The sequence below is a fragment of the Staurois parvus genome, unplaced genomic scaffold, assembly GCF_062004578.1.
Source record: "Staurois parvus isolate SC_StPar_1 unplaced genomic scaffold, SC_StPar_1.0 ptg001418l, whole genome shotgun sequence".
In the NCBI taxonomy this organism is placed as follows: Eukaryota; Metazoa; Chordata; class Amphibia; order Anura; family Ranidae; genus Staurois; species Staurois parvus.
The window spans coordinates 1,837,013-1,864,991 of record NW_028319214.1 but is presented as its reverse complement, the minus strand read 5'-3'; the positions used below and the strand labels follow the sequence as shown (position 1 = coordinate 1,864,991).

The 27,979-nt window shown below is 44.3% G+C and overlaps 2 protein-coding genes across 2 annotated transcripts in view; one reads left to right on the top strand and one right to left on the bottom strand.

Annotated features, from left to right (window-relative positions):
- Window positions 1-27,979, bottom strand: part of SNRNP35 (small nuclear ribonucleoprotein U11/U12 subunit 35) — a 51,129-nt gene that overhangs the window by 6,718 nt on the left and 16,432 nt on the right. The gene's annotated exons all lie outside the window — the stretch shown is intronic.
- Window positions 83-27,979, top strand: RILPL2 (Rab interacting lysosomal protein like 2). The gene is made up of 5 exons (XM_089662012.1): window positions 83-218; window positions 12,791-13,119; window positions 14,922-15,073; window positions 15,157-15,270; window positions 24,659-27,979. The coding sequence occupies exons 2-5, from the start codon at window positions 12,814-12,816 to the stop codon at window positions 24,690-24,692; spliced, it is 606 nt and encodes a 201-aa protein (XP_089518138.1). The 5' UTR covers window positions 83-218; window positions 12,791-12,813; the 3' UTR covers window positions 24,693-27,979.

Genomic DNA, 27,979 nt, shown 5'->3' with positions numbered 1-27,979 from the left:
CCTTTACAGCGAGGCTTGACTCGCATGACACTCGGTGTGCGCCGCCGATGTTAATTGGCTGTGTGAAAGTGGGCAGGTCCAAGTGGAGGGAGGGGTGAAAGGAATGCCGTCTCCATGGTGACAGGCTCTGAGTGAACTGCAGAACAACTCCGCTGTGACATGAGGAAGTGACAAAACTGGGGACAACTTCTGAAGGGCCGCCCGTTGCTGCGACATAGGTGAGTTTTCAGTGTTCTCAGAAAGTTCCTATACAGCCAGTCACGGCCCACATAGACTTCCATAGACCTAAGCCGCATACCTTCTGTGTGTGAGTGACCTGTATGAGGTGAGACCACCAAGGAGAAGCTACTAGTGAAGCAGCCAATCAGCTTCTATCTTTCATGTTCAAAGTTTCTATAAACAAGCTGAAGATAGAAGCTGATTGGTTGCCATGTACAGCTGAATTCTCCTCAGACGAGGAATACGTCCCTGCCAGGGGAAAGGCTCAGTGTAGTCAGCTGCTGGTGCTGAGGAGATTCGGAAGTTGTGTCAACCACCATTGTCTTTTAACCACTTCAATACCGGGCACTTATACCCCCTTCCTGCCCAGGCCAATTTTCAGCTTTCAGCGCTGTCACACTTTGAATGACAATTTCGCTGTCATGCAACACTGTACCAGTATGAAAATTTTATACATTTTTCACACAAATAGAGCTTTCTTTTGGTGGTATTTAATCACCAGTTTTTAATTTTTTGCTAAATAAAACAAAAAACACTTGAAACTTTTGAAAAAAAAACACACGTTTCTTCGCTTCTGTTATAAAATTTTGCAAATAAATAACATTTTTTCATAAATTTAGGTCAAAGTGTATTCTGCTACCTTTCTGTGGTGAAAATAATAATAATAATTGAATTTGTATTTTTTTTTCAAATGTTTCTATTTTTTTTTATTACATTTTTTCTTTTTTTTACTATTTTATTTTTCAGCACACTGTGACCAAAGCAATACAATGTTACCATAGTAACATTGAACTACTCTGGGCAAGTGATCAGGATTTCTTTTGTTTTTTTAACACATTATGATTGCTAATACCAATGTATTTCATTGATATTTTCAATCATTGTTACTGAATGAAACTGATTCATTCAGTCTTTTGTTGTGATTAGCTGTGATTGGGCAAAGCTGATCCCATGATACAGATGGGCTGTGGTTGGCCCTGTCTGTATCATGTGACTGCCTTGACCAGTCATAGCTAACAACATAATTGTATACAATGGATGGCATGACAGGAAGCCATCCATTGTATACAATTGACATGTGATCTGCTGTGATTGGTCACAGCGGTCACATGACACTGACAATGGGCCAGTGTAGTGATAGCCGATGACAGATCGCGTGGCTGTGTGAGCGGCTCGTTTTGACAGGATGTCACATGACGCCCAGTGACAACGGCGAGTGTCTCGCCCGGCCGATAATCTGCTATAGGCTGGGCAGGAAGGTGTTAATCACTCAGTTGCAGAGGCCATTTCTCATTGGATGTTGGAGCCCCGGAGTACCGCACCTCTTATACACATCTCTCGGAACTCATCTTTAGGCCCCATTCACACCAGCGCTTTGATTTCAGCGGGCTACTCTACGCACCGCAAACACAGCAAAGTAACTCATGTAGGTGTTTACTACGCTCATATGTGTGTGTTTTTACCATGTGCTTTGTGCATCCGTATCTGTGTGAAATGTGAAGTTTTTTTACCACATGTCGTAAACACACAATTATACCTGCTATTACAAAACAAGAAGCTGTGAATGGAGGTTTAGGGTCACCACACGCATTAAAATGTAAACGTACAATCTCCTTTAGATCTACTATGTAGTGCAAGGGCCTGCCTGATTGGTTACAAATTGACTGGGAAGTTAGGCGGGTCCTCATTACATAATTGTGGTAAAGTCGGCCCATACACGGGTCGAATTCCAAAAGAACTTTCTTTCGAAAATCATTTCTAAGAATTTTCGTTCGAATTTCACACCATTAGTGGGTCACAGAAATGGCCAATTTTTATGCAACCATCAAATTTGAGTGATCGGGCATGTTGGATATTTTTTGAAAAAGAAACAAATTTAGAATTAATGATGGGAGAATTGTACGGTAAATATAAACAAAAACAAACTGAGCATGAGCTGTGACCTGGAAAGAAAAGAAAAATCTTGGCCATGTATATCCTTTTCTGTAGCAACACGAGGTGAAATTGAAGGCTTGGTTGGCTGAATTTCAAAATCAATGGTGGCAGCATCGGATTACAACATGCACAAAATTTCCAATTTTCTACAGAAAATTCATTTGGAATTCGACCCATGTATGGCCTGCTTAAATCTAAAGTTGGATGTATGGTCAGGTTGTGACCTTTGAGCTGGCCGAACGGTATACAATTTTCTTGTTCAATTTCCTAAATGATTTACCTTCAACCAGGCCTTTTTTTTTTTCAAAGGAAATAGGTGCAGGCACACCCCTCTTCCAAGTCACCCCTTGTCTCCTCCCCCTACCCAGCTCCGAACACCATCACTTGTCTCCTCCCCCTACCCAGCTCCGAGCACCATCCCTTGTCTCCTCCCCCTTCCCAGCTCCGAGCACCATCCCTTGTCTCCTCCCCCTTCCCAGCTCCGAGCACCATCCCTTGTCTCCTCCCCCTTCCCAGCTCCGAGCACAATCCCTTGTCTCCTTCCCCTGCACAGCTCCGAGCACCATCCCTTGTCTCCTTCCCCTTCCCAGCTCCGAGCACCATCCATTGTCTCCTTCCCCTACCCAGCTCCGAGCACCATCACTCGTCAACTCCCCCTTTCCAGCTCCGAGCACCATCCCTTGTCTCCTCCCCCTATCCAGCTCCGAGCACCATCCCTTGTCTTCTTCCCCTTCTCAGCTCCGAGCACCATCCATTGTCTCCTTCCCCTACCCAGCTCTGAGCACCATCACTCGTCAACTCCCCCTTCCCAGCTCCGAGCACCATCCCTTGTCTCCTTCCCCTACCCAGCTCCGAGCACCATCCCTTGTCTCCTTCCCCTTCCAAACTCCGAGCACCATCACTCGTCTACTTCCCCTTCCAAACTCCGAGCACCGTCACTCGTCCCCTTCCCATCTCCGAGCACCGTCCCTCGTCTCCTCCCCCTACCCAGCTCCCAGCGCCGTCCCTAGTCTCCTCCCCATACCCAGCTCCGTCCCTCGTCTCCTCCCCATACCCAGCTCCGAGCACCATCCCTCGTCTCCTTCCCCTACCCAGCTCCGAGCACCATCCCTCGTCTCCTCCCCATACCCAGCTCCGAGCACCATCCCTCGTCTCCTTCCCCTTCCAAACTTCGAGCACCATCCCTCGTCTCCTTCCCCTTCCAAACTCCGAGCACCATCCCTCGTCTCCTTCCCCTTCCCAGCTCCGAGCACCATCACTCGTCTCCTCCCCCTTCCCAGCTCTGAGCGCCGTCCCTCATCTCCTCCCCCTACCCAGCTCCCAGCTCCGTCCCTCGTCTCCTCCCCGTACCCAGCTCCAAGCACCATCCCTTGTCTCCTTCCCCTACCCAGCTCCGAGCACCATCACTCGTGTCTTCCCCCTTCCCAGCTCTGAGCACCATCCCTTGCCTCCTCTCCTACCCAGCTCTGAGCACCATCCCTTGCCTCCTCCCCCTACCCAGCTCTGAGCACCATCCCTTGTCTCCTCCCCCTACCCAGCTCTGAGCACCATCCCTTGTCTCCTCACTCTACCCATCTCCCAATACTGCCCATTTTAGGGAATACAGAACACACAGTACTAAGTAATTTTTATGGATTTTAATAACAAGAAAGGCAGCAAAACAGATCTCCTGCAGCCATCAACAGCTCCCCCCCCCCCCAGCAACAATAGACGCCCCCAGGAAAACAGACCCACCTCAGCAACAAAATATCCACCTATCCCCCCATCAACAATAGATCTCCCAGCAGCCAGCATCAGTAGCAAAAATAGACCGCTCCCTCAGCAGTAGTTCCATTCCAGCAACAATTGACCCACCAGCATCAATAGAATACCCACATCAATAGATCCCCCCCAGCAGCAATAGTGACCCCGGCATTAATAAACCCCCCGCACCCTTTGTCATTACAACATTCAGAGCGGGAGGTGGCAGAACTGCGTGCCCCCGCGTTCCCGCTGAAAAAAAGCCCTTTCTTCAACTATGTAATGCAAAGGTCTGCCTGATTGTATTCAAATTGAAAGCATATAGGTTTGACTTCATATTATATGGTTTTGGTAAATCGAAAGGAAAATTTTATAATACATAGCCGGCCTTAGGGGCACAATCTTTGTTCAGTCACCAAAACTATGTAATATAAGGACCTACCTAATCTATCCAATCACTTTGTATCCAGACAAGCAGGCCCTTGCAGAGATTGTACAATCAGATTGTATAGTGTGTTGAGCTTTAGAGGCCATTTACACTTGTGCGACTTGTCATGCGACTTTGGGGTCCAAAGTCGCATGAGAATTTGCACCCCATGTTTCCCAATGAGTACCATTCATATTTGTGGGACTTCAAGTGCAGTGACCTAAAAGTAGTTCCTGAACTACATTCATGTGACTTGAGGGCCATAGCTTTTAATGTAAACCCTCCAAAGTCGCATGAAAGTCGCACCTGAATGTTATACATGCGACTTGTGTGCAACCTTGTACAGCACAAAGTAAAGAAAATCTGGAATCCACTGCACTCTTAATCTTTATTCGTTTTAGGTAAAATCCATATCACAGGCAGTGCCAGGAAGAAAAAGGTTAACGCGCTTCATGCTAAAAACTAGCGCCTATTCATAACCACCATTTACAGCACAAACAGTCATCCTTTGATAGAGCCAAAGTCGCATCAACATGCAGAAAAAAAAAAAATACACGATTTTGATGTCGCACAAGTGTGAATGGAGCCTTAAGGGTAACCATAACCATAAGGCTAAATGTACACTACACAATCTGATTGTTTAATCTACTTTATATCTATCAACAACAATATTGTGCTAGGGCCTGCTTGGTTGGATACAGATTGATTTGGTAGTTATTATTATTACATCGAGTTTATATAGTGCCAAAGGGTTTGCTCATTGCTGTACAATAGAGGGGGGGACAATACATGAAACAGTACAGCAACAACAAACAGCACACGAGGGGGTAGTTTAGTTAGATCCTAATAATACATAGTTATGGTAAATTTAAAGTTGATTGTACAAAGATTTTAACATGTATGGTGGGCCATATGTGGACCATACACTATACAACCTGATTGTACAATCATCTTTAGATCAACCAACAACTATGCACTGTAGAAACCTGTGTGATTGGATATAGATCAATTGGATTGTACAGATTTGCTTTCATATTGCATAGTTTTGGTATATTTAAATAAATCTATACAGGGATTTTGCAATCAGATTGTAGTGCCTATGGCCTCCCTTAGGCTGATGATACAGTCTGATTGTACAATCACTTTTAGATCTACCATCTGCTGTGGAGTGCAAGGGCCTGCCTGATTTGACACTAATTGAATAGGTTATTTAGGTTTGTCCTTATATTACATAGTTTTGATTACTCAAAGGAGTATTGAACTGGTATTATAAAATCAGATTGTAAAGTATATAATCAGCTTTAGAGAAATTTTTTTTTCACTGATGAAAATGGTTTTATCAGAAGGGCAAAATCTGCAACAGAGGCACAGTAAGAAAAAGCTGGCCTCCTTATGATCCCTAAAATAGCATTGCCTGGTTTTTGTACAGACTTTTATGGGAGGTCAGTGTTATTGCACAGTAGTCAAGGTGATGGCTTACCAACAGAGTCTCTCTACATCACTCTGCTGGGTGACTGCAATGTAACTCCAACCAGAACTTTTTATTTTTGAGTTTTGGAACAAGCAGAGAAGAGTTAGGATCCTCTAGAGAGGCAACATCTCCCTGGTGAAGGGGGGCAAAATCTTCAACAGGGATACAGCAATAAAAAGCTGGCAATTGTTCCAGCCCTCCCAGACTAAAGAAAGTATGTTTTATATTTTTCAAACAACAAATACCGTATTTTTCACCGTATAAGACGCACCTGACCATAAGACGCACCTAGGTTTTAGAGGCAGAAAACAGGAAAAAAAAAATTCTGAACTAATGGACTGCAGACACAGTACAGGAGATGACCAGAGACTGCGGACAGCACAGGGATGACCAGAGACTGCGGACACAGTACAGGGATGACCAGAGACTGCGGACAGCACAGGGATGACCAGAGACTGCGGACAGCACAGGGATGACCAGAGACTGCGGACACAGTACAGGGATGACCAGAGACTGCGGACACAGTACAGGGATGACCAGAGACTGCGGACACAGTACAGGGATGACCAGAGACTGCGGACACAGTACAGGGATGACCAGAGACTGCGGACACAGTACAGGGATGACCAGAGACTGCGGACACAGTACAGGGATGACCAGAGACTGCGGACACAGTACAGGGATGACCAGAGACTGCGGACAGCACAGGGATGACCAGAGACTGCGGACAGCACAGGGATGACCAGAGACTGCGGACAGTACAGATGACTGCTGACCTTTGGGGAGGTGGGGAGCGGGTACCTGAATTTGACAGGTACCCGCTCTTACTTCCGCAGAGTTTTTGTTTGAGCTTACCTGTTCCTCGATCCAGCCGCGCGCTGTCTTCCCGGCTTCTGTAATGGCGCTTGGCATGACAGCCGGGTGCCCAGTGCGCATGAGCGAGAAGCACTTGCGCTTTGTGATTGGTCCCGCGGCTTCTGGGATCTGTCATGTGTCCCAGGTACCGCATTACCATTCACAAAAAGCACCGCTTCTTGCGCATGCGCACTGGGCACCCGGCTGTCATGCCGAGCGCCATTACAGAAGCCGGAAGACAGTGCGCCGCTGGATAGAGGAACAGGTAAGGTCCCGCTGCAGAGCTGAGCGGCCGGCCCGGTATTCTGACACGGCCGCGGTGGAAATACCGGACCGGCCGCTCCATATTCGCTCTATAAGACGCACTGACATTTCCCCCCCAGTTTTGGAGAAGAAAAAGTGCGTCTTATACGGCGAAAAATACGGTACATGAGACCGTGTACAAACAGAAAATGTAAAAGTAAATTACTAGTAAATAATAAAAGTAAAGACCCATTCACAATTGTGCGACTTTGTATTTCAATGATTTTTATTAACTTTTTAAAAAACAATTTAACGAAGAAAAACCAGAGCAAAAGACACGTCCATGCAGAGGCTATCAGTGGCACATAAAAAATAAAGAGAACAGTGCTGTGACATCAACATGTAAAAGGTGTACCCACATAGGGGCCATTAAAGGCACATAAATTACAAAATCAGTGATATAACACCAACAATATACAGTATGGACCCGCACCCCTGAAGAGGGACAGACAGGCTTTTTCAGGCCTGAGCAATTGTTCTAGTGGCCGATAAAAACAATTAGAAAGCCAACTTATGCTGATGGGCCAATAGGTCCAGTATGGGACCATGAAACAAAGCATATCGAGCCTCCCGGCGTATGGAGAGATGGAACAATGTGTAAAGAAGGCCAAATACACAAGACCAAAAACCAATCAGTCTCGGGCATGACCACCATATATGCAATACATCTCCACGATGACCACAACCCCGAAAGCAGTGATCAACCTGAAAAGCCATCAGTGCCTGTGGCTGCAGTGGACTGTAAAGATTTGATACCTTGAAGTACTTCTGATACGGTTACTGCAGCATTGAGGGCTACCTGCGCAGCTTCGAACAATCCGGGAAGTTGTAGATCTTGAAAGAACGCTTCTGCTTGAGCTACAGGGAAGGGATCTGGTTTGGCATATAGGCATGAAAGGAAGTCTGCGAAGTGTGAAACAATCTGCTGGGGATTGGAAGTGCAGCCCCCCGCAGGGAGTCGTAACCGTACCATTTTGGTGGGTTTCCCCACAGAATTGAGTTTCCTAGCCAGCATTGAACCCGGCTTAATAGCACAGGTATAAAATCTATGTTTGGTCCAACACAAGTCTGGCTCAGCCTCCCAAGAAGCAAACAAGTCTAATTCTGCAGCCAGAGCGTCCTGTGTTTATTTATGGGCCACGGATGGGTGCGACTTCCAACGAGCATCCGCAGAGGCTAGTAAAGTGTGGAGGTCCAAAAGACGATGCTTCCGCTTCCGAGCAGCAGCCATCTGTATAATGTGGCCCCGTGCCATGGCTTTATGCACCTTCCACAGAGGCACAGCCAAAGAAACAGATCTCGAGTTCTTCGTGAAATATGTACGTAGGAAAGATTCTATTTGTTGGCAGGTGACCTGAGTAGTCAAGAAAGATTTGTTAATGTGCCACTGAAAAGGGCGCCGTGCTGACCCTAATATGGCAAGGAGTAGAACCAGGGGATCATGATCTGACCAGGATGACGAAGGGATAGATATCCACCTAAGGGAAGCTGCTGGACATGCATAAATACGTGGTCAATTCTGCAGAAACTGTTATAGGGATTTGAGTAGAACGTGAAGTCGCGCTCAGCTGGGTGAAGTTCCCTCCAAACATCCGCAAGCCCTGCAGTCTGCAAAAGAGAGCACATACATCCCTCTAACACTAAGTCGTGATAAGAGGCCGCCCCCCGGACAAAGCGCCTATCTAAAGCGGAGTCCAAGGTAATATTCGAATCCTTCAAAAGAAGAAGACCCTTGGAATGTCGGGAAATGAGAGATGCAGAGATGGGAAAAAAATGTATGCTGAAAGCGATTGGGGGCGTAGTAAGAGACAAAAGTAACCTCTTGGTCCCAGAGGGTGCCCTGCAGGAGCAAGTACCTGCCTGTGGTTTCTGCTATATTCTGAGCACAGATGAAGGGGAGATTACTTTTAAGAGCTATCAGAACACCCCACCGTTTCTTGGGAGCTGAGGCCGTGTAAAAGGTGGGATAATGAAGAAAAATACCATAGGGCAGAGGACTGGGAAAACCTGGTTTCCTGCAAGCATACTACGTCAATTTGTTGCGATTTGAGGCGATGGAAAACTTTAGACCGTTTCAGTGGCGAATTAAATATCAAGATATTGGATGAAGCGCTCTGCTATAATAATGCTAAAAAAACAAAATTTTATACACAAATGTAAAAGTGACTAATACTTAAATAATATATGTGCTAAAATTATATAAAAAAATCCATATAAGACCAGTCTGCCCCCAAATGGCTAAAACTGGTTATACATGTGCACACACAGCAAAAATAGAAAGTGACCAGGTGCTTGGGTACATAAATAGTGTCTTAATAAATACAAAGGTTTTAAAATCACAGTGAAAGGTGCCAAGTGTTTAAATAACAATAAATATACATATAATATAATCATGTGCAAAAAACATGCTATCACTCTTCTGTGAAGAAAATATATATATATTAAAGTGCTTTTGCATTCAGATAGTGCTCAGACCAAAGTGTCACTCCAGTGAATCAATCCTAAATATCCAGAGTGCCTCCTCACCTCCAACATTCGACCCCTAGAGGTCACAAATCATTTATTTAAATGATATTCCAAAAAAACGACATCAGGATATAACTTGCCCCACGACTCAAAATCTCAATATATACGATGCCTCAGCCATATGTCCATGGACCATGGAAGATTTAAGCACAAAGAGAGATCTCCATAGCGCAATATGTAGTTTTATTATAAAGAAAAGCAGATAGAAAACTCACATGTTCTCAGAAGTGTACAAGCAGTTTCCCCATATCCTATGGGTGTAATAGGAAATCGTGTTTGCCGAAAACCGGAAATACGTCACCGGAAGTGCATCACCGAGCTCCACCCGGAAATGACGTCAATGAGCTCCACGCGTTACACCACTGTCACGTGGCTTCTTCAGGATAGGGCTATCCTGAAGAAGCCACGTGACAGTGGTGTAACGCGTGGAGCTCATTGACGTCATTTCCGGGTGGAGCTCGGTGATGCACTTCCGGTGACGTATTTCCGGTTTTCGGCAAACACGATTTCCTATTACACCCATAGGATATGGGGAAACTGCTTGTACACTTCTGAGAACATGTGAGTTTTCTATCTGCTTTTCTTTATAATAAAACTACATATTGCGCTATGGAGATCTCTCTTTGTGCTTAAATCTTCCATGGTCCATGGACATATGGCTGAGGCATCGTATATATTGAGATTTTGAGTCGTGGGGCAAGTTATATCCTGATGTCGTTTTTTTGGAATATCATTTAAATAAATGATTTGTGACCTCTAGGGGTCGAATGTTGGAGGTGAGGAGGCACTCTGGATATTTAGGATTGATTCACTGGAGTGACACTTTGGTCTGAGCACTATCTGAATGCAAAAGCACTTTAATATATATATATTTTCTTCACAGAAGAGTGATAGCATGTTTTTTGCACATGATTATATTATATGTATATTTATTGTTATTTAAACACTTGGCACCTTTCACTGTGATTTTAAAACCTTTGTATTTATTAAGACACTATTTATGTACCCAAGCACCTGGTCACTTTCTATTTTTGCTGTGTGTGCACATGTATAACCAGTTTTAGCCATTTGGGGGCAGACTGGTCTTATATGGATTTTTTTATATAATTTTAGCACATATATTATTTAAGTATTAGTCACTTTTACATTTGTGTATAAAATTTTGTTTTTTTAGCATTATTATAGCAGAGCGCTTCATCCAATATCTTGATATTTAATTTATGTGTCCCATGGTATAGGGTGTAGATGATAGCAGCTAGTTATATATAAGGAGTCTGTGGAGCGCAGGTGGATATATATTTTTTATTTAGTGGCGAATTAAAGCCTTGGATATTTTGTGAATCTATTTTCAAAAGCCATGGCGGGATCAGCGTAATCTGCTCAGCAGAAAAGGCATAAGTCGGCCAATAATTGCCATTCCCAAGGACGGTCGGACCATGGCGTCCCAAAATCCTGCCTAAAACAAAAACAGAAAAACCAGGAAGGAAAAGAAGACAAGAAAAGAAAGATGGAAAAGACCACAGGAAAAAAATGTATAATAGCACAATCGTATCACACCAGTGGTGAAGTGCAAATTGTGCAACTTTGGACATTAAAGTCACACCCCATGTTTTTCAATGAGTACTGTTCATATCTATGCAACTTAAAGCAGAGTTCCAGTCACACTGTAAAAAAATAAAAGTCAGCAGCTACAAAAACTATAGCTGCTGACTTTTAAAAAACAGCCACTTACCTGTCCCTCAATCCCATGTTGTCCTCCCCGCAAACCTTTTCAGCAGCCGGCCAGTGTTCCCAGTGCCAGCATCTTCAGTGTGGGCACCCAGCTGTGACAGCTAGTGGCTTCACAGCCGGGTGCCCACTGCGCATGTGTGAGTAGTGCTTTGCTTTCTGAATGGTCCTGTAGTCTTCTGGGACCTGTCATGTGTCACAGAAGACTACAGGGAGGGGGAAGGATAACTTCCAATCACCTAGGCAATCACAGCGAAAGTGGGAGAGGGTACCTGTCAATTTTGGGTATCCCCCCACTCCCCAAAGGTGCCAATCCTAAATGGGGAGCAGGGGACCAGTCTTTAAAGCGGAACTTCCCCTTTTGGGTGGAGCTCCGCTTTAAAGTCACAGTAATTTCAAAGTAGTTTATGCACTACTTTGGTCCAACTTTTATGCGAATTAAGGTCTATAGACTACAATCTTAACCCTCAAAATTCACATGAAAGTCGCACCTAAATCTTATACATGCAACAGTTGTCCATTATCTTTGGTCAAAGCCAAAGTAGCATCCAAGTCGGACCCATCCAAAGTTACATCAAAGATACACTCCAAAATCGTGCAATTTTGGAGTTGCACAAGTGTGAATGGAACCTAAATAATGATAATCCATCCAATGATAATCCATCTCTGTGCCATGTAAAATAATAAAGCAATCAAAACTCCAGTCCATGAAAAGTGTCTTAATAAATAGCTCTTCACTTTGTTCCACCTTCAAAAGTAACTGTGCCACATGCAGATATGACCATTGGTGTCACTAATCCTTGACCAGCATGTATGAACAGCAAAGACAGCATGTGATAATAATTAAATCCAGGCTCTCTAGGGCAATCACCAGAAGTTACACTCCTCACTGTTTGGGTAGGATGCTGTGTAAATACTCACCACATGGAGCCACAAGGTTAAAATATATAGTGTATTTATTAACCTCTTCCCACCAGAGGTACGTATATATGCAGCCTCTTCGCTGGGGGGCTTTATATGCAGCCCTATGTAAACAGTTTTCTGTGCTGAGAGACCACTGATCACTTATTTCTCTGTCTTCAGTGAGCAGAGAGCCAGTGACTGTTAGTCATCGGCTGTCTGTTCTGCCTGTCACTGGAGTGCTGGGCTGTGGAGGGGGCGGAAGTGGCTTGCTCAGGCTCTCAGTGATGCGCCAAGAGGCTGAGCCAGCTGCCAGTCAGAAATGTGGATGGATCAACAGTGGGCTTCATTCTGCACTCCTTTGACCCACATGAGAAGTATGACCAAGAGAGTTTTCGCTCCACTTCATTAAACAAAAGCCTTGTTATGTCTGGCCACTAATATGGCACAACAACAGCCACCTTATTTATGTAAACTCAGACATGTTCAGATGTTATTTTGTATGCAAACAAGAAATATTGAGAAAAGAAGCAGCTGTCTGTTTGTAGCTTTGGTGCTAAGCATGGACTACACAATAGGTGGTCTCAACACAGAGTCTTTTCTGCTCAGACATTCAAATGACCATACTGAACTCTACTAATCAGTCCCGGTGACTTTTCTTTTACTTTTGATTTTGTATTTCACAGTGATTGTATACAACCTGAAGATAATGGAAACAGAACCAGAGGATGTAATGCCAGAATCGTCATTTGATAAGGACCCATTTCAAATGACAGTGGAGGATGTGTATGACATCTCCCATGTAATTGGCCAAGATCTTCTGAAGATCAACAAAGAGGCTCGTGGGGCATCAGACATTGTAGCTGACCTTCAGTTTAAGATTGTCCGAGTGTTGGAGGTGCTGGAAACTTTGGTGAACCAGTCAAGTCTTACTGCAGAGGAGCTCAAAATGGAACGTGATAACCTAAAGGCTGAGGTTGAAAGGCTACTAAGAGAAAACTCACAGTCTGGACAGGTATCTATGTAGTTCTGTTGTGGCTGGGGAAGGGCAGCAATCAGATCTCTCCTACTTTAGGACCTTTTCAAACAAAATGGCGTTAAAAAAACAGAGAACAGTCAATTCCAGTTATTATGCAGCTTTTAGATCAGGGGTGGGCAAACTTTTTGACTTGAGGGCCGCAATGGGTTCATATATTGGACCCAGGGGCCGGACCAAGAGTAGATGAATGATGTGTATGTGTCATCCATAGTAAGTATAGTAATATTCCCCCATAGTAAGCATAGTAATTAATCCCCCATATAGTAATTCATCCCCCATAGTAATTCATCCCCCATATAGTAATTCATCCCCCATATAGTAATTCATCCCCCATAGTAATTCATCCCCCATATAGTAATTCATCCCCCATATAGTAATTCATCCCCCATATAGTAATTCATCCCCCATATAGTAATTCATCCCCCATATAGTAATTCATCCCCCATATAGTAATTCATCCCCAATATAGTAATTCATCCCCCATAGTAATTCATCCCCCATATAGTAATTCATCCCCCATATAGTAATTCATTCACTTACCTTTGCTCCGCGCGTTCCTCTCGCCGTGTTCCCGCGCCGTTCCGGTCTTCAGGGCGGACTGAGAGGAGCCTAGCTCCCCTCACGTTCGTCACGCTGCCCCGCCTACACACATCCTGACAGCCATCCTGACAGTCCACGGCTCCACGGGCCGGATTAAAAGGTCCGCCGGGCCGTAGTTTGCCCATTGCTGTTTTAGATGGTCTGTCCAGTGACCCATTCCACAATAGGCTTTCACACTATGGTGAACCAGCTTAATTAAAAGGAATGAATTTTGAACTGAAGTCTTGCTTCTTTGCCTTCATGATGTATGAATACAATATATTAGTGTGAACAAGGCCCTAATGTAATTATCACATGCCTGTAAATGGTTTCTTAAAAAAAGCCCATACACATTTCAATTCTGTAGCTCAAACTAAGGGCAAGGTAATACAATTATATTTTGGTTTTACTACACATGTGGGGTATTCTACTGCACAAAATAAAACTGCTTGGCTAACAAGATCATTAAGCACCATGTCAGATACAAAGTCACTTGCTCAATTTTCACTGTGGTAGTAATGAATTTATCTTTGGTTAATCAATACTGAGTGTATTAAACTTAATAATGTTTTTACTGATAAAAAAAAACCCGTGATCATGTTAAGTAGTTATTTTGATTTGCATGCGTTAACAGACAAGTGCAACTTCCCCTTAAAAGACACCGATCAGCTATCCAGACTCACTGTCCAGTGCTGTCTTTTCTCCGCAAACAGCATTTTTTTCAGGCTGTGACCTTCACTGTCTGCAGACAAGGAAAATCTATAGAGGAAATGTGTGAACGTGGAGCATAGAGCAAAATGGTAATAGGAGCACCATTGTCTCTTTTGGAGTTTCCACGTCTGCAGACTTTGCATACTGTTATTTTATTGAAAAACTGCTTTTACAGAGAGAAAGCTGAAATAGACAGAGCAAGCTGACTGAGAGGAAGTTGCATAACATACATTTTTAAGGAGCCTGTTTCTGAAAAAAAAAGTTTGATATGATGTGGAAGAGGGCAAATAATTAGTAGAGGTCTTTTCTATATCCCCTTATCCACAGTACATTCATACTCACCAGACATTCACAGGTGGGAGGTGCATAGGTGTAGTAAAGTCTACTGACGGTACCAGCAATAAATAATGATAGAAGAGTTTAAACAAGAATTAGTTATTGTGAAATTGGATATTATTTACTTTTCATTACATATTTCATGTTTACAGACAGATCCTGGGCCAGACAAAATGATCATTGATTTGACAGACCCAAATCGGCCACGGTTTACCCTGCAAGAGCTGAGGGAAGTGTTACAAGAACGCAACAAGCTGAAAGTTCAGCTCTTGGTTGCTCAGGATGAGTTGCAGTGTTATAAAAGGTAGTCTTTTTCACTGTCCTGTTATTGGAATATAATATGTATTCTCCTTTGCACAATATTTTTTATTTATTTTTTTATATCAGTGGTGTCATTCCTCCAACTGAGGACCATATCATTATGCTGGAGGATGAATCCATAATTACAACCTCTCCAAGGTCAAATGAAGGCCACAAAGAGAAGTCATCAGTGAAAAGCCTGTAAGTATGGTTGATGTTTTTGCACACTGACATTAACTATAACAATGAAATACAGATTAATAGAAAACTTTGATGAATTCACAATAAACATACATGTTAAATGCATGGTACAACACACTTGCCTATTAATCACAGGTTGATGGGGTAAGGAAAGGTGAATGAAGCATATACAACTATACAGGTTTCCATGTTCTTGATCCATTGATTCAGTGTTTTTGTTTGAGAAACTCTCAAAACCTTTAGCTTGTGCTTCAGTTTCCTTAATGCTGGAAATTTAATTATAGATTTTTATGCAGCATACAAAAAGTGCAAGTGAATCTCAGGTGCAAATAATACAAAATTAATTTTAGTAAGTGAGGGAAGATATGCTTTCAAAGAACCTAATGGAACGTAAAAAAGAAGTAGGGGTTTGGAATTTTTTCGACTAATCATACTTACCTAGGTGTATGCAGCATTGTTCCAATGCTGCATCTGTCCCCCACCGGCTCTAAGTGTGAGAACTCAGTGATCACATGACCGCTGATCGCTGAGTTCTTACAGCTCCTCTAACCAGAGAGCAGTGACTGTCAGTCACCGCTGTCAGGTCTGCCCCCTCAGCGCTTACTGGAGCGCTGAACTGTGGAGAGGGAGGGAGCAGCTGGCTGGCGGCTCACTGAAAGTCTGAGCCAGGTGCCTGAGCCTGATACTGCAGTTGTTTAAATTTGCTTTTTTCCCTCAATCTATACACTCAGTACCCCATAATGACAAAGTGAAAATAGAATTTTAGAAATGTTTGCAAATGTATAAAAAAAAGGGAAAAAACTTAAATATCACATTGGCATAAGTATTCAGACCCTTTGCAAAAACACTTGAAATTTAGCTCAGCTGCCTCAGGTTTCTCTTGATTGTTGCTGAGATGTTTCTACACCTAAATTGGAGTCCATCTGTGGTAAATTAAATTGATTGGACACGATCTGGAAAGGCACACACCTCTCTATAAAAAGGAACTGCCTGCAGAGCTCAGAGACAGGATTATTGCAAGGCACATATCTGAGGAAGGCTACAGAAAACGGTCTGCTGCACTGAAGGTTCCCAAGAGTACAGTGTCCTCCATAATCCTCAAATGGAAGAAGTTTGGCAAAACCAGGTCTCTTCCAAGAGCTGCTCGCCCAGCCAAACTGAGCCACTGGGGAGAAGGGCCTTAGTAAGAGAGGTGAGCAAGAACCCAATGGCCATTCTGAGTTCCAGAGATCATGTGGGGAGATGGGTCAAATTTCCAAAAGGACAGCCATCACTGCACCCCTCTGTCAATCTGGCCTTTATGGCAGAGTGACTAGATGGAAGTGTCAGGGCTCCCGGGTATGACCAGGGGGGGGGTGACTGATGCAGAGAAACGCAGACTTCAGATATGTTATAAACAATGTAATTTATTAACACTAACCATACAAACATAAACGCAGTGCAATACTAAAACATAACACAGTGCAAACAAACCAAACCAACCACCCACAGATAACAGTACATACAAGCAAGCGTCGTCAGGCAGGCCGGGTCAATATCAATAGGGCAGGTAGGTACAGGGGGAGCAAGCGGAGATTGGTCGGGGTCACAGGCCAGGTTCAGCAGGTAGCGGGCAGCGTAGTACAGAGGGTCAGGCAGAGGGATGGTCAGGGTCACAAGCCAGGGATCAGAACAGGTAGCAAGCAGCGTGGTACAGAGGGTCAGGCAGAGGGATGGTCAGGAGCGAGCCGGGATCAGAGCAGGAGAAGTCAGCAGTGGTTCAGATCAGGCAGGGTCAGCAAAGGAACAGGATGCAGGACAGATACAGGGCCCAGGACAAACACAACACCAAGGCAGAGTCTGCAAGTCTGGCCATCCGTTAAATACCCCAGCATAATCAGTTCCAGGTGTTAGCTGGCTGCAAAGTTGAGTCTCTGATTGCTGGGAGCACCCGCTGGCCAGCCCTGGTACTGCAGATCAAAAGGCAGATGAGTCCCACCATTGCTGGCTAGTCCATTCCTGACAGTACCCCCCCCTCAAGGAGCGGCCTCAGGACGCTCCAAACAGTCCTAGCTGGGCAAAATGTTCCACCGCCCGGGTCTGGTAACTGGCGGGATATCAAAGACTGGCACACCGGGCAGGACTCCGGGCAGCGGCACACCGGGCAGGACTCCGGGCAGCGGCACACCGGGCAGAGGCACATCGGGCAAGACTCCGGGCAGAGGCACATCGGGCAGGACTCCGGGCAGAGGCACATCGGGCTGGACTCCGGGCAGAGGCACATCGGGCTGGACTCCGGGCAGAGGCACATCGGGCCGGACTCCGGGCAGAGGCACATCGGGCAGGACTCCGGGCAGAGGCACATCGGGCCGGACTCCGGGCAGAGGCACATCGGGCCGGACTCCGGGCAGAGGCACATCGGGCCGGACTCCGGGCAGAGGCACATCGGATTACCAGGCGAAGCAGCAGGCAGCGGGCCACCGGGCGGAGCAGCAGGCACCGGGCCCTCGGGCGGAGCAGCAGGCAGCGGGCCCCCGGGCGGAGCAGCAGGCAGCGGGCCCCCGGGCGGAGCAGCAGGCACCGGGGCCCCCGGGCGGGGCGACCGGCATCAGGTCCCCAGGCGGGGCGGGCGCCGGGCCCCCAGGAGCGGCGGGCGCCGGGCCCCCAGGAGGGGCGACAGGCATCGGGCCCCCAGGCGGGGCGGCAGGCATCGGGCCCCCAGGCGGGGCAACAGGCTGAGTACAGGCATCAGGCTGAGTAGAGGATTCAGGCTGAGTAGAGGCTTCAGGCTGAACCACGGAAGGCAGGTTCACCGGTTTGGATACTGGCAGGATGGTATTGGTTGGAAAGAATTTTCGCTTTTTTCTGGTTTTAACTACTGGAGCACTGCAAGTAAACGCAGGTCTGCAAACGAATGGAGCAGCTGGAGACAGAGAAGAGCTGGAGGATGGAACAGGAGAGGGAGCAGTTGCTACAGAGGGCTTTTTTACAGGGTTAAAGGCAGGATAGGTGCAGCGAGTGGGAACAGGGTACTGACATGCGGTAGATAGCAGGGCAGGAGGAGCTGTTGGGAATGCAGGAATAGAGCTTTGAGGAAATAGATTAGAAGCAGGACTGGGTTTTTGTAAGTTGACTGAGGCTGGGTGCAACAAGTCTGTCCATGTCTGCAGTATGGGTTGAACAAAGCTGAGCTTACACAAAGCCTGTCTGGTCAATGACTGCACTGCGTTTATACAATCTCTTAGTGTCTGTGGTGAACATGTGGAATAACGCTCCAGAAAGTAACCCACATCATCCTCTAATAACCACACCAGGGACTCTACCTGGTCTGCACTAAATGGTGGCAAAAATTCATCCCTGCATTCGGGGGTACCAGATGAAACCAACTTAGCACAAACCTCAATCAAAGGCTGCACCTCAGAGAACTCTGTGCCCTGATCTACTAGAACATGAGCGAGCCGTATACATTCTAGCAGTTCATCCCGGGGATACTCCTTCAGAGTTTGATAAGCATACTCCCTGTCATCAAACACTAGCAGATATAAATACGCAACCTCATCCAGATCCATCCTTCCCATCAACAAGCCAAGATGGCTTCCCTGTGCAGCCACTTCTGGTCAGGATTGGCCTTGGTGTAATGTCAGGGCTCCCGGGTATGACCAGAGGTGTGTGACTGATGCAGGGAAACGCAGAGTTCAGATATGTTATAAACAATGTAATTTATTAACACTAACCATACAAACATAAACGCAGTGCAATACTAAAACATAACACAGTGCAAACAAACCAAACCAACCACCCACAGATAACAGTACATACAAGCAAGCGTCGTCAGGCAGGCCGGGTCAATATCAATAGGGCAGGTAGGTACAGGGGGAGCAAGCGGAGATTGGTCGGGGTCACAGGCCAGGTTCAGCAGGTAGCGGGCAGCGTAGTACAGAGGGTCAGGCAGAGGGATGGTCAGGGTCACAAGCCAGGGATCAGAACAGGTAGCAAGCAGCGTGGTACAGAGGGTCAGGCAGAGGGATGGTCAGGAGCGAGCCGGGATCAGAGCAGGAGAAGTCAGCAGTGGTTCAGATCAGGCAGGGTCAGCAAAGGCCCAGAAACAGGATGCAGGACAGATACAGGGCCCAGGACAAACACAACACCAAGGCAGAGTCTGCAAGTCTGGCCATCCCTTAAATACCCCAGCATAATCAGTTCCAGGTGTTAGCTGGCTGCAAAGTTGAGTCTCTGATTGCTGGGAGCACCCGCTGGCCAGCCCTGGTACTGCAGATCAAAAGGCAGGTGAGTCCCACCATTGCTGGCTAGTCCATTCCTGACAGGAAGCCTCTCCTCACTGCAATACACTTGGAATGTACAAAAAAGCACCTGAAGGATGGTGGTGGCATCATCATACTGTGGGGGTGCTTATCACCAGCAGGGACTGGGTGACTGGTCTGGGTTGAGGGTAAGGTGAATGGAGCAAAGTACAGAGATATCCCCAATGCAAATCTGTTTCACAGTGCTTAGAACCTCAGATCGGGCCAAAGGTTCACCTTTCAACATGGCAACGATCCTAAATACACAGCCAAGACAACACAGGAGTGGCATAGGTACCACTTTGTGAATGTCCTAGAGTGGCCCAGCCAGAGTCCTGACCTGAACCCTGTTAAACTCTCTGGAAAAACCTGAAAATGACTGTCTGTCACGTACCTGATGGGAGACTGAAATGACGAGGTCGGCCTCACTTGTGTCACTGGCCCTGCTGGAGTTGGAACAGAGGGAGTCTAGGACCCAGGGGAACAAGAGTACCAGTAGTTGTTGTTTGCAGCTCTTGCAGATGATGACCTTGGAAGGCTGATGATCCTCTGATTTTGGCACAGTAGTAGTAGTAGGCATATCAGGTTTTGTAGCTTGCCAGGCGTGCACCAGAGCAAGTCAGGTAGTGAGGACAAGAGACAGAAGCAGTGTCATGGAATAGCCAGGGTCATCAACAATCGGGCAGCATGGTACAGAATCAGAAGGAAAAGCCAAGGTCAGGAGCAGAGCCGAAGTCAGGAACCAGTATCAATCAGGAGAGCAATCAGAGTCAGGTGAGGAACAAGCCGGGTCAGCAACAAAGGAATCACACAGGAACAAGCAGGACACAGGGGAGCTGAAGACCAGTCAGCACTGAACATGAGCAGAGACACTCCTTAAATAGGCCGTCTGGCGACAATCTTCGCCATGCGTGTGTGATTGTGCATTTCTGCATGCATGCGCACAACCGGCAATTTTCCTGCGGGAATTCCTATGTGCATGCGCATTTCCGATTGCGATTCGTCTTGCCGGAAATCCCTTACACTGTCCATCGACAGATCCCATCCAACCTGACTAAGCTTGAGAGGATTTGCAAAGAAGAATTGCAAGACATCCCCCAATCCAGGTGTGCAAAGCTTGTGGCGTCATACCCAAAAAGACTCAAGGCTGCAATTGCTGCCAGAGGTGCTTCAACAAAGTACTAAGTAAAGGGCCTGAATACTTAAGTATTGTATCTCTTTTTAATAAATTCATAGACATTTCTAAAATTCCTTTTTCACTTTGTCATTAGGGGGCTACTGAGTGTAGATTAATGAGAAAAAATATGAATTTAAACAATTGTAGTATCAGGCTGCAAGATAACAAAATGTAAAAAGTGAAGGGAGTCTGAATACTTTATGAATGCACTGTACAGTAACTTTTTTAAGATCAGCTACAGCCAAAACATTGCTTCAGTTTTTGGTACAGAGGGTAAAGGCTAGAACCTCTTCCAGACTTTTAAAGCAGAGTGCCCACAGGGGGGGATCTCCACTTACTTCCTGTCCTGGGGACATCACATCCTAATCACACAGTGTGTCACTGAGACAGGAAGTGAAGAGGCAATCTCCCCAATTGTGACACAAAATGTAGTAAAACATGACTGAAGTTCAAACACTTCCACATTTTACTATTATTATTATACAGGATTTACAGTCAGGCCCATAAATATTGGGACATCGACACAATTCTAACATTTTTGGCTCTATACACCACCACAATGGATTTGAAATGAAGCGAACAAGATGTGCTTTAACTGCAGACTGTCAGCTTTAATTTGAGGGCATTTACATCCAAATCAGGTGAACGGTGTAGGAATTACAACAGTTTGCATATGTGCCCCCCACTTGTTAAGGGACCAAAAGTAATGGGACAGAATAATAATCATAAATCAAACTTTCACTTTTTAATACTTGGTTGCAAATCCTTTGCAGTCAATTACAGCCTGAAGTCTGGAACGCATAGACATCACCAGACGCTGGGTTTCATCCCTGATGATGCTCTGCCAGGCCTCTACTGCAACTGTCTTCAGTTCCTGCTTGTTCTTGGGGCATTTTCCCTTCAGTTTTGTCTTCAGCAAGTGAAATGAATGCTCAATCGGATTCAGGTCAGGTGATTGACTTGGCCATTGCATAAGATTCCACTTCTTTCCCTTAAAAAACTCTTTGGTTGCTTTTGCAGTATGCTTTGGGTCATTGTCCATCTGCACTGTGAAGCGTCCAATGAGTTCTGAAGCATTTGGCTGAATATAAGCAGATAATATTGCCCGAAACACTTCAGAATTCATCCTGCTGCTTTTGTCAGCAGTCACATCATCAATAAATACAAGAGAACCAGTTCCATTGGCAGCCATACATGCCCACGCCATGACACTACCACCACCATGCTTCACTGATGAGGTGGTATGCTTAGGATCATGAGCAGTTCCTTTCCTTCTCCATACTCTTCTCTTCCCATCACTCTGGTACAAGTTGATGTCGGTCTCATCTGTCCAAAGGATGTTGTTCCAGAACTGTGAAGGCTTTTTTAGATGTCGTTTGGCAAACTCTAATCTGGCCTTCCTGTTTTTGAGGCTCACCAATGGTTTACATCTTGTGGTGGACCCTCTGTATTCACTCTGGTGAAGTCTTCTCTTGATTGTTGACTTTGACACACATACACCTACCTCCTGGAGAGTGTTCTTGATCTGGCCAAGTGTTGTGAAGGGTGTTTTCTTCACCAGGGAAAGAATTCTTCAGTCATCCACCACAGTTGTTTTCCATGGTCTTTCGGGTCTTTTGGTGTTGCTGAGCTCACCGGTGCATTCCTTCTTTTTAAGAATGTTCCAAACAGTTGTTTTGGCCATGCCTAATGTTTTTGCTATCTCTCTGATGGGTTTGTTTTGTTTTGTTTTTTCAGCCTAATGATGGCTTGCTTCACTGATAGTGACAGCTCTTTGGATCTCATCTTGAGAGTTGAGAGCAACAGATTCCAAATGCAAATAGCACACTTGAAATGAACTCTGGACCTTTTATCTGCTCATTGTAATTGGGATAATGAGGGAATAACACACACCTGGCCATGGAACAGCTGAGAAGCCAATTGTCCCATTACTTTTGGTCCCTTAACAAGTGGGAGGCACATATGCAAACTGTTGTAATTCCTACACTGTTCACCGGATTTGGATGTAAATACCCTCAAATTAAAGCTGACAGTCTGCAGTTAAAGCACATCTTGTTCATTTCATTCCAAATCCATTTTGGTGGTGTATAGAGCCAAAAATGTTAGAATTGTGTCAATGTCCCAATATTTATGGACCTGACTGTATATAGCGCCAACAGTTAGCACAGCGCTTTACAAAATTAAATAGGCTAATATTTTTTTGTTTTCTTAGATAATTTTTTCTTTACTTGTTGTAGTGTCAGGGACATAGAATGTAAGAGAATAAGAGAAAAGGTTCCTAGTAGGGACATACTGTAGATGAAAGAAAAACACAGAAAGAGGTTCTAACTCTGTTCTATACATATTCTATACAGTAAGACTTGAATCTGTTGTATTAAAGAGAATATATTATACCTTGGTATTGGTGCATGGCATTGTCATTTCCTTGCCCTAATCTTGTTTACCATGACCTGTCTGTATTGCACACAGACCTCAGCAAATGACTATCACTGGCATTTTTCTGCACTGTGCTTTTTGCACCAAAAACAAGTTTGAAAAAGACCCCTAACTTTAATCTAACCCTAATGCTGATCCTAACACTTAGACTTACTTCACTTGATCCCATAAACTCAAAGCTGAAATCTGGGATAAGCAAATATTATCTGAATACAGGAGTCATATGTATTATTCCCTGAATCTTGATGTGCTTTGTGTATTCCTTCCAGATCTGTGCAGTAATCCAGTGTAAAACTTTGCCTTTGTTCTGGGGCTTCCTGTAATAAAGACAAGTCTCCTTGTGCAAGGTGGCTGTTCTTGCATGTTCCCCTTGTATAGTTATCTGCAGGCAGCCTGTAATTGTGGGGCCTGCTGGCCCCTTGCACAGCTTTGCTCTCTGCTATGTACAGCGTTGTGATTATGACACTGTTACTTTCACAGGTGATATCGGGGTTTGCAAAGGCTTTTGGTGCACACAAAGTGTATTTATAACTTATTTAGCTATTGAGGAATATATTAAAATGTGTTTGTTTTTTTTTGCCTGGAGTATAGCTTTAACCTAACCCTTAAAATAAACCTTAACTTTCATCTAACACTTAATTCTGTGTAATAACCCCCAACACTTACTTTCCTATATCCTAACCTTAAGGCTTCATGCACATGGGTGAAAGAGACCATATAGGGTAAAATTGCAGGTGTATTTCCACTTCCAGGAGGAACAGCTGCATCATACAGGTACCCATAATAATGAATGGCTCTATGCTGTGTAAAGTTGTGCAGTAGTATAAATCTCAGAGGTCACAAAGGCCTTGTTCAGGGATCTATGTCCATGTGCATGCATAAGTTTATGCAAGTGTGGTGTATACATGGGTTATTCATTACTGCAGCTGTGTCTTCTGGGCATGGAAATTTGCCCATAATTTACATTGTACAGCCTCATGCACCCATGTTCCATAATCAACAACTAGACTCTAACAATTTGTTTGGACCTTGGAATGCCACTGTTACAGTATAAAATATGAATTTAAAGACTTTTACTGTTGCATTTGTTCATAAAAACTCACTGTTTGCAATCCCTGTTGTGTTTACCGAGATCCCCGTTGACTTGATCAATATCTCTTTACCCACTCATACAAGCATGTAGGGGAGTAATCAATGTCCAAAAATGCATTGCATTGTGGAAGTTACTTAATCCCACCCACATGTGTGTATAACGGGGAGGGTAACCATGATTACTCTCCCCCACATGTGAGACAGAGGGAGTGAGACCAGGATTACAACATGTGTATGACATTGGAAACATGACCACCAATTATTCATCGGACTGATGAGCTTAGCAAGGGACGGGGCATACGGTATCTTTCTGCTATGTATAGCGCTGTTTGTTAAATTACCAATCTGACCGATATGTATATTTTCTAGTCCTTTATATGTTTTCTGTATTTTTGTTTCTCAGGTTCTCATTTAAACAAGAAAAACAAGTACAGTAATTTGTTGATCAGCTGCTGCTTTTGCCTTATGTATTTGTATTATAAAGAGAAATATTTGTCAGTCCAAGCGATTCTGTAAACTGGCTTTACTGTGGACCAGCAGATGTTTTAATGTACGTATATGAGACATGTCTTAATGTAAAATATGCTTAATTGTGTTCGGTGCAATTATGGAAGTGACCTGAAATGTCTACAGAGTGAAATACTGGAATATTTTTATGAATAAACACCATAAACGTAATTGTAGATTGTGAGCAGAATCATGAGCAGTTGACATCCAAGGATTAGTTCGTACATAACCAGAAGTCATTCATCATATTTCTAACAATCTGCCAGTAATAGGATTCTGGTACCGAAGCTGCAAGTTGCAGTCAAAGCTGCCCTGACTTGTCTGTGTCTGGATTATTAACAGTCTTGACAGTAACATTTACACAGACCAATTCATAACATTATGACCACCTGCCATAACCCATCGAGGCATGGAATCCACTAGACCTCTAAAGGTATGCTGTGGAACCAAAGCCGTCAGTAGCAGATCCTTTAAATCTTGTAAATTGGGAGGTGGGGCCTTCTTGCATTGGACTTTTTCCAGCACATCCCACAGACGCTCAATTGGCTTGTGATCTAGAGAATTTGAAACAACGCTTCAAACTAATTTTTATGTTCCTCACACCTTTCTTGAATTCACCACCTTCTTTCATTTCACTTGTGTTCCAGTTCTGATGCTCACGTGCTCATTGTAGGCACTTTTACCTATGGATACGGGTCAGTATGGGCAACCTGACCAGTCCGCTTCTATGCAGCCCTATACAAAACAAATTGTGATGCACTGTGTGTTTTGACACCTATCAGAACCAGAATTAACTTCTTCAGAATTTTGAGCTACAGTAGATTTTCTATTGGACTAGACTTCATGGGCCAGCCTTCGTTCCCCACATGCATCAATGAGCCTTGACCGCCCATGACCCTGTTGCCGGTTCACCTGTTTTCCTTCCTTGAACCACTTTTGGTAGGTCCTAACCACTGCAGACCAGGAACATTGCACAAGAGCTGTAGTTTTGGAGATGCTCTGACCCAGTTGTCTAGCCATGACAATTTGGCCCTCGTCAAAGTCACTCAGGTCCTTATGCTTGCCCACTTTTTTCTGCTTTCAGCACAACAACTTTAGGGACAAAATGTTCACTGGCTGCTTAAAGAGCAACTCCAGGCTCCTGTGCAAAAAAAAACTGTAGCTGCTGATGTTTAGTAAACAGCCACTCACCTGTCCCACATTCCAGTGCTGTGCTCAACTTGTTCAGCAGTTTTCACCTTCTTTACTCTGTTCCTGGAGTTGGCACCTTAACTATAGCCATCTGGTTAAGACAGCTTGTGGCTTCACAGCCTGGTGCCCACTGCGCAAGCACTAGCTGTTCTGCACATTGTGAACAGTCCCACAGGCGTCTGGGACCTGTCACAAGTTCCAGGAGACAGTGGGGAGGGTGGAGAAATTATGCTTCCGATCACCTAGGTGGTCAGAGTGGAAGTAGAGCAGGTACCCGATTTGGACGGTACCCCTCTAATTAGGGTACCCACTCCCCCAAAAGCTGCATTTCACAAACAGGAGCTTGGGAAGAAGCCTTAAAGAGGAACTTCCCCTTTTGGGTGGAGCTCCGCTTTAACATAGCCCAGCTACGTTTTTGAACATACTGTAGGTAAGACATTGATTGAGGGCAACTTTGCCCATTTTGAGCTGCATGACAGGATACGTTACTGGAGGTATGTTAAATTTATTGTACTTTTCCTACTTTGGGTACCCAGATCTGCCACTAAGCTGGCAAAGATTCCCTTTCCTACCTTTCGACTTACACACTTCTCCTACCCAAAGATGACAGATTAGGCCTAGTGATTTTTAGCTCATGTACCATTATTCCAGGGAAGCACAGAGAAGGTAAATATAGCCTGATTAATGCCCTTCCTATAAGGTGTGGGCAAAGTATAGGTCCACTTTAAGTATGTAGCTAAAAATACTTCTAGTTGTATAACTGCGCAAGATCTAAAGTCAATAGCCAGTGCACATGGGATCGAGGAATTACATGATCCACAGCGCAAATGATCTGGAGAATTTAAATAGTATTAACAGGCAATTGTGGGTGTCTACATCTCACAATAATGTTGCTTTGTACTTGTAAAGCTTAGAGAATATCAAAATTCAAAAATCCTAATGCAGCCACCACATCAAGCACTGGTAAGCTTACATTTTTGTGCTTGAGTTTAGATACAATTTACTTTTAGGCAAACTGATAAATATGCAAATTAAATACATATATTATATGTTTTATCTTTAAAAACATTTTTAATTCTGTGCAGCTAGTGTTTTGATCCAGTCAGCATGGCCAGGTTCATCGCCTCTAGTTTAGTAAAAGCAAATCTCAAAAACCTTTTTTAGGTAGATTGGCATCTCCAGGACAGGGTGTAAATTATCCAATGGGGACACTACAATAAAAACCTGATGGAGAGTATAACCTTTCATCTATCTGAAATTAAATAAACATAGTAAAGTTGGGCCTTAAAGGAGCACATCTTGAATATGGGCCTGTAAGTACATTCAGTATTTGACATCCTGTCAACTGATTGGGCAGTGAACAAAAAGCAACGCAATTTCTGTATGCTCTCCTTCCTGCAAGCATTTTTACATTGTTAGACTGACAGCAATGTGCAAACAATAGAACCCTGACTGGATCGGGGTGCTACATCTCTCTCCCCAGTCTGCATGGCACTATACAGGGCATTACAAGAAGCTAAATAAAGACACAATTCAGGTACTTATATTTCATGCATTTTAAAATACAGCTATTGTTTTTTGAATGCATCTATAGATAAATTACATGTTTTTTCATCAGACTGGAATAAAGCTTTAGTCCATGTGGCAGATCAGAAAATGTGTTAATCAGATTTTTATTTTGTCTATTGTCAAGCAAAACGATGAATAAAATGCTAATCTGGGATGCTATTTAGGATAGATTTGCTTTTTGGAAGGTATAATGTCAATGAAATGTCTATTTTCCAGAATAATGCATTCCTAAAGTACAGGTCTTTCACTGTACAGTAAATCTACTTGTTTATACTTTTCTTATAAAAATGCCTGAAGTGAATTCTTTACTGCCAATTTTTATCATTTTGTTTTACATTTTGCATGTTAATGTAAAGTGGTTTCTTTGTATTTCCATTATCATGACCTTCCACTTTATTGTGATATAAAGCATAACTCCAGATAAACATAACATGATAAAAATGGTCCAAAAAAAACA

Coding starts and splice junctions, on each gene's coding strand:
- RILPL2 (XM_089662012.1), top strand. CDS start 12,814: ATGGAAACAGAACCAGAGGATGTAATGCCAGAATCGTCATTTGATAAG. Junction 15,074..15,156: donor GAGTTGCAGTGTTATAAAAG/GTAGTCTTTTTC, acceptor TTTTTATATCAG/TGGTGTCATTCCTCCAACTG. Junction 15,271..24,658: donor AAGTCATCAGTGAAAAGCCT/GTAAGTATGGTT, acceptor TTTGTTTCTCAG/GTTCTCATTTAAACAAGAAA.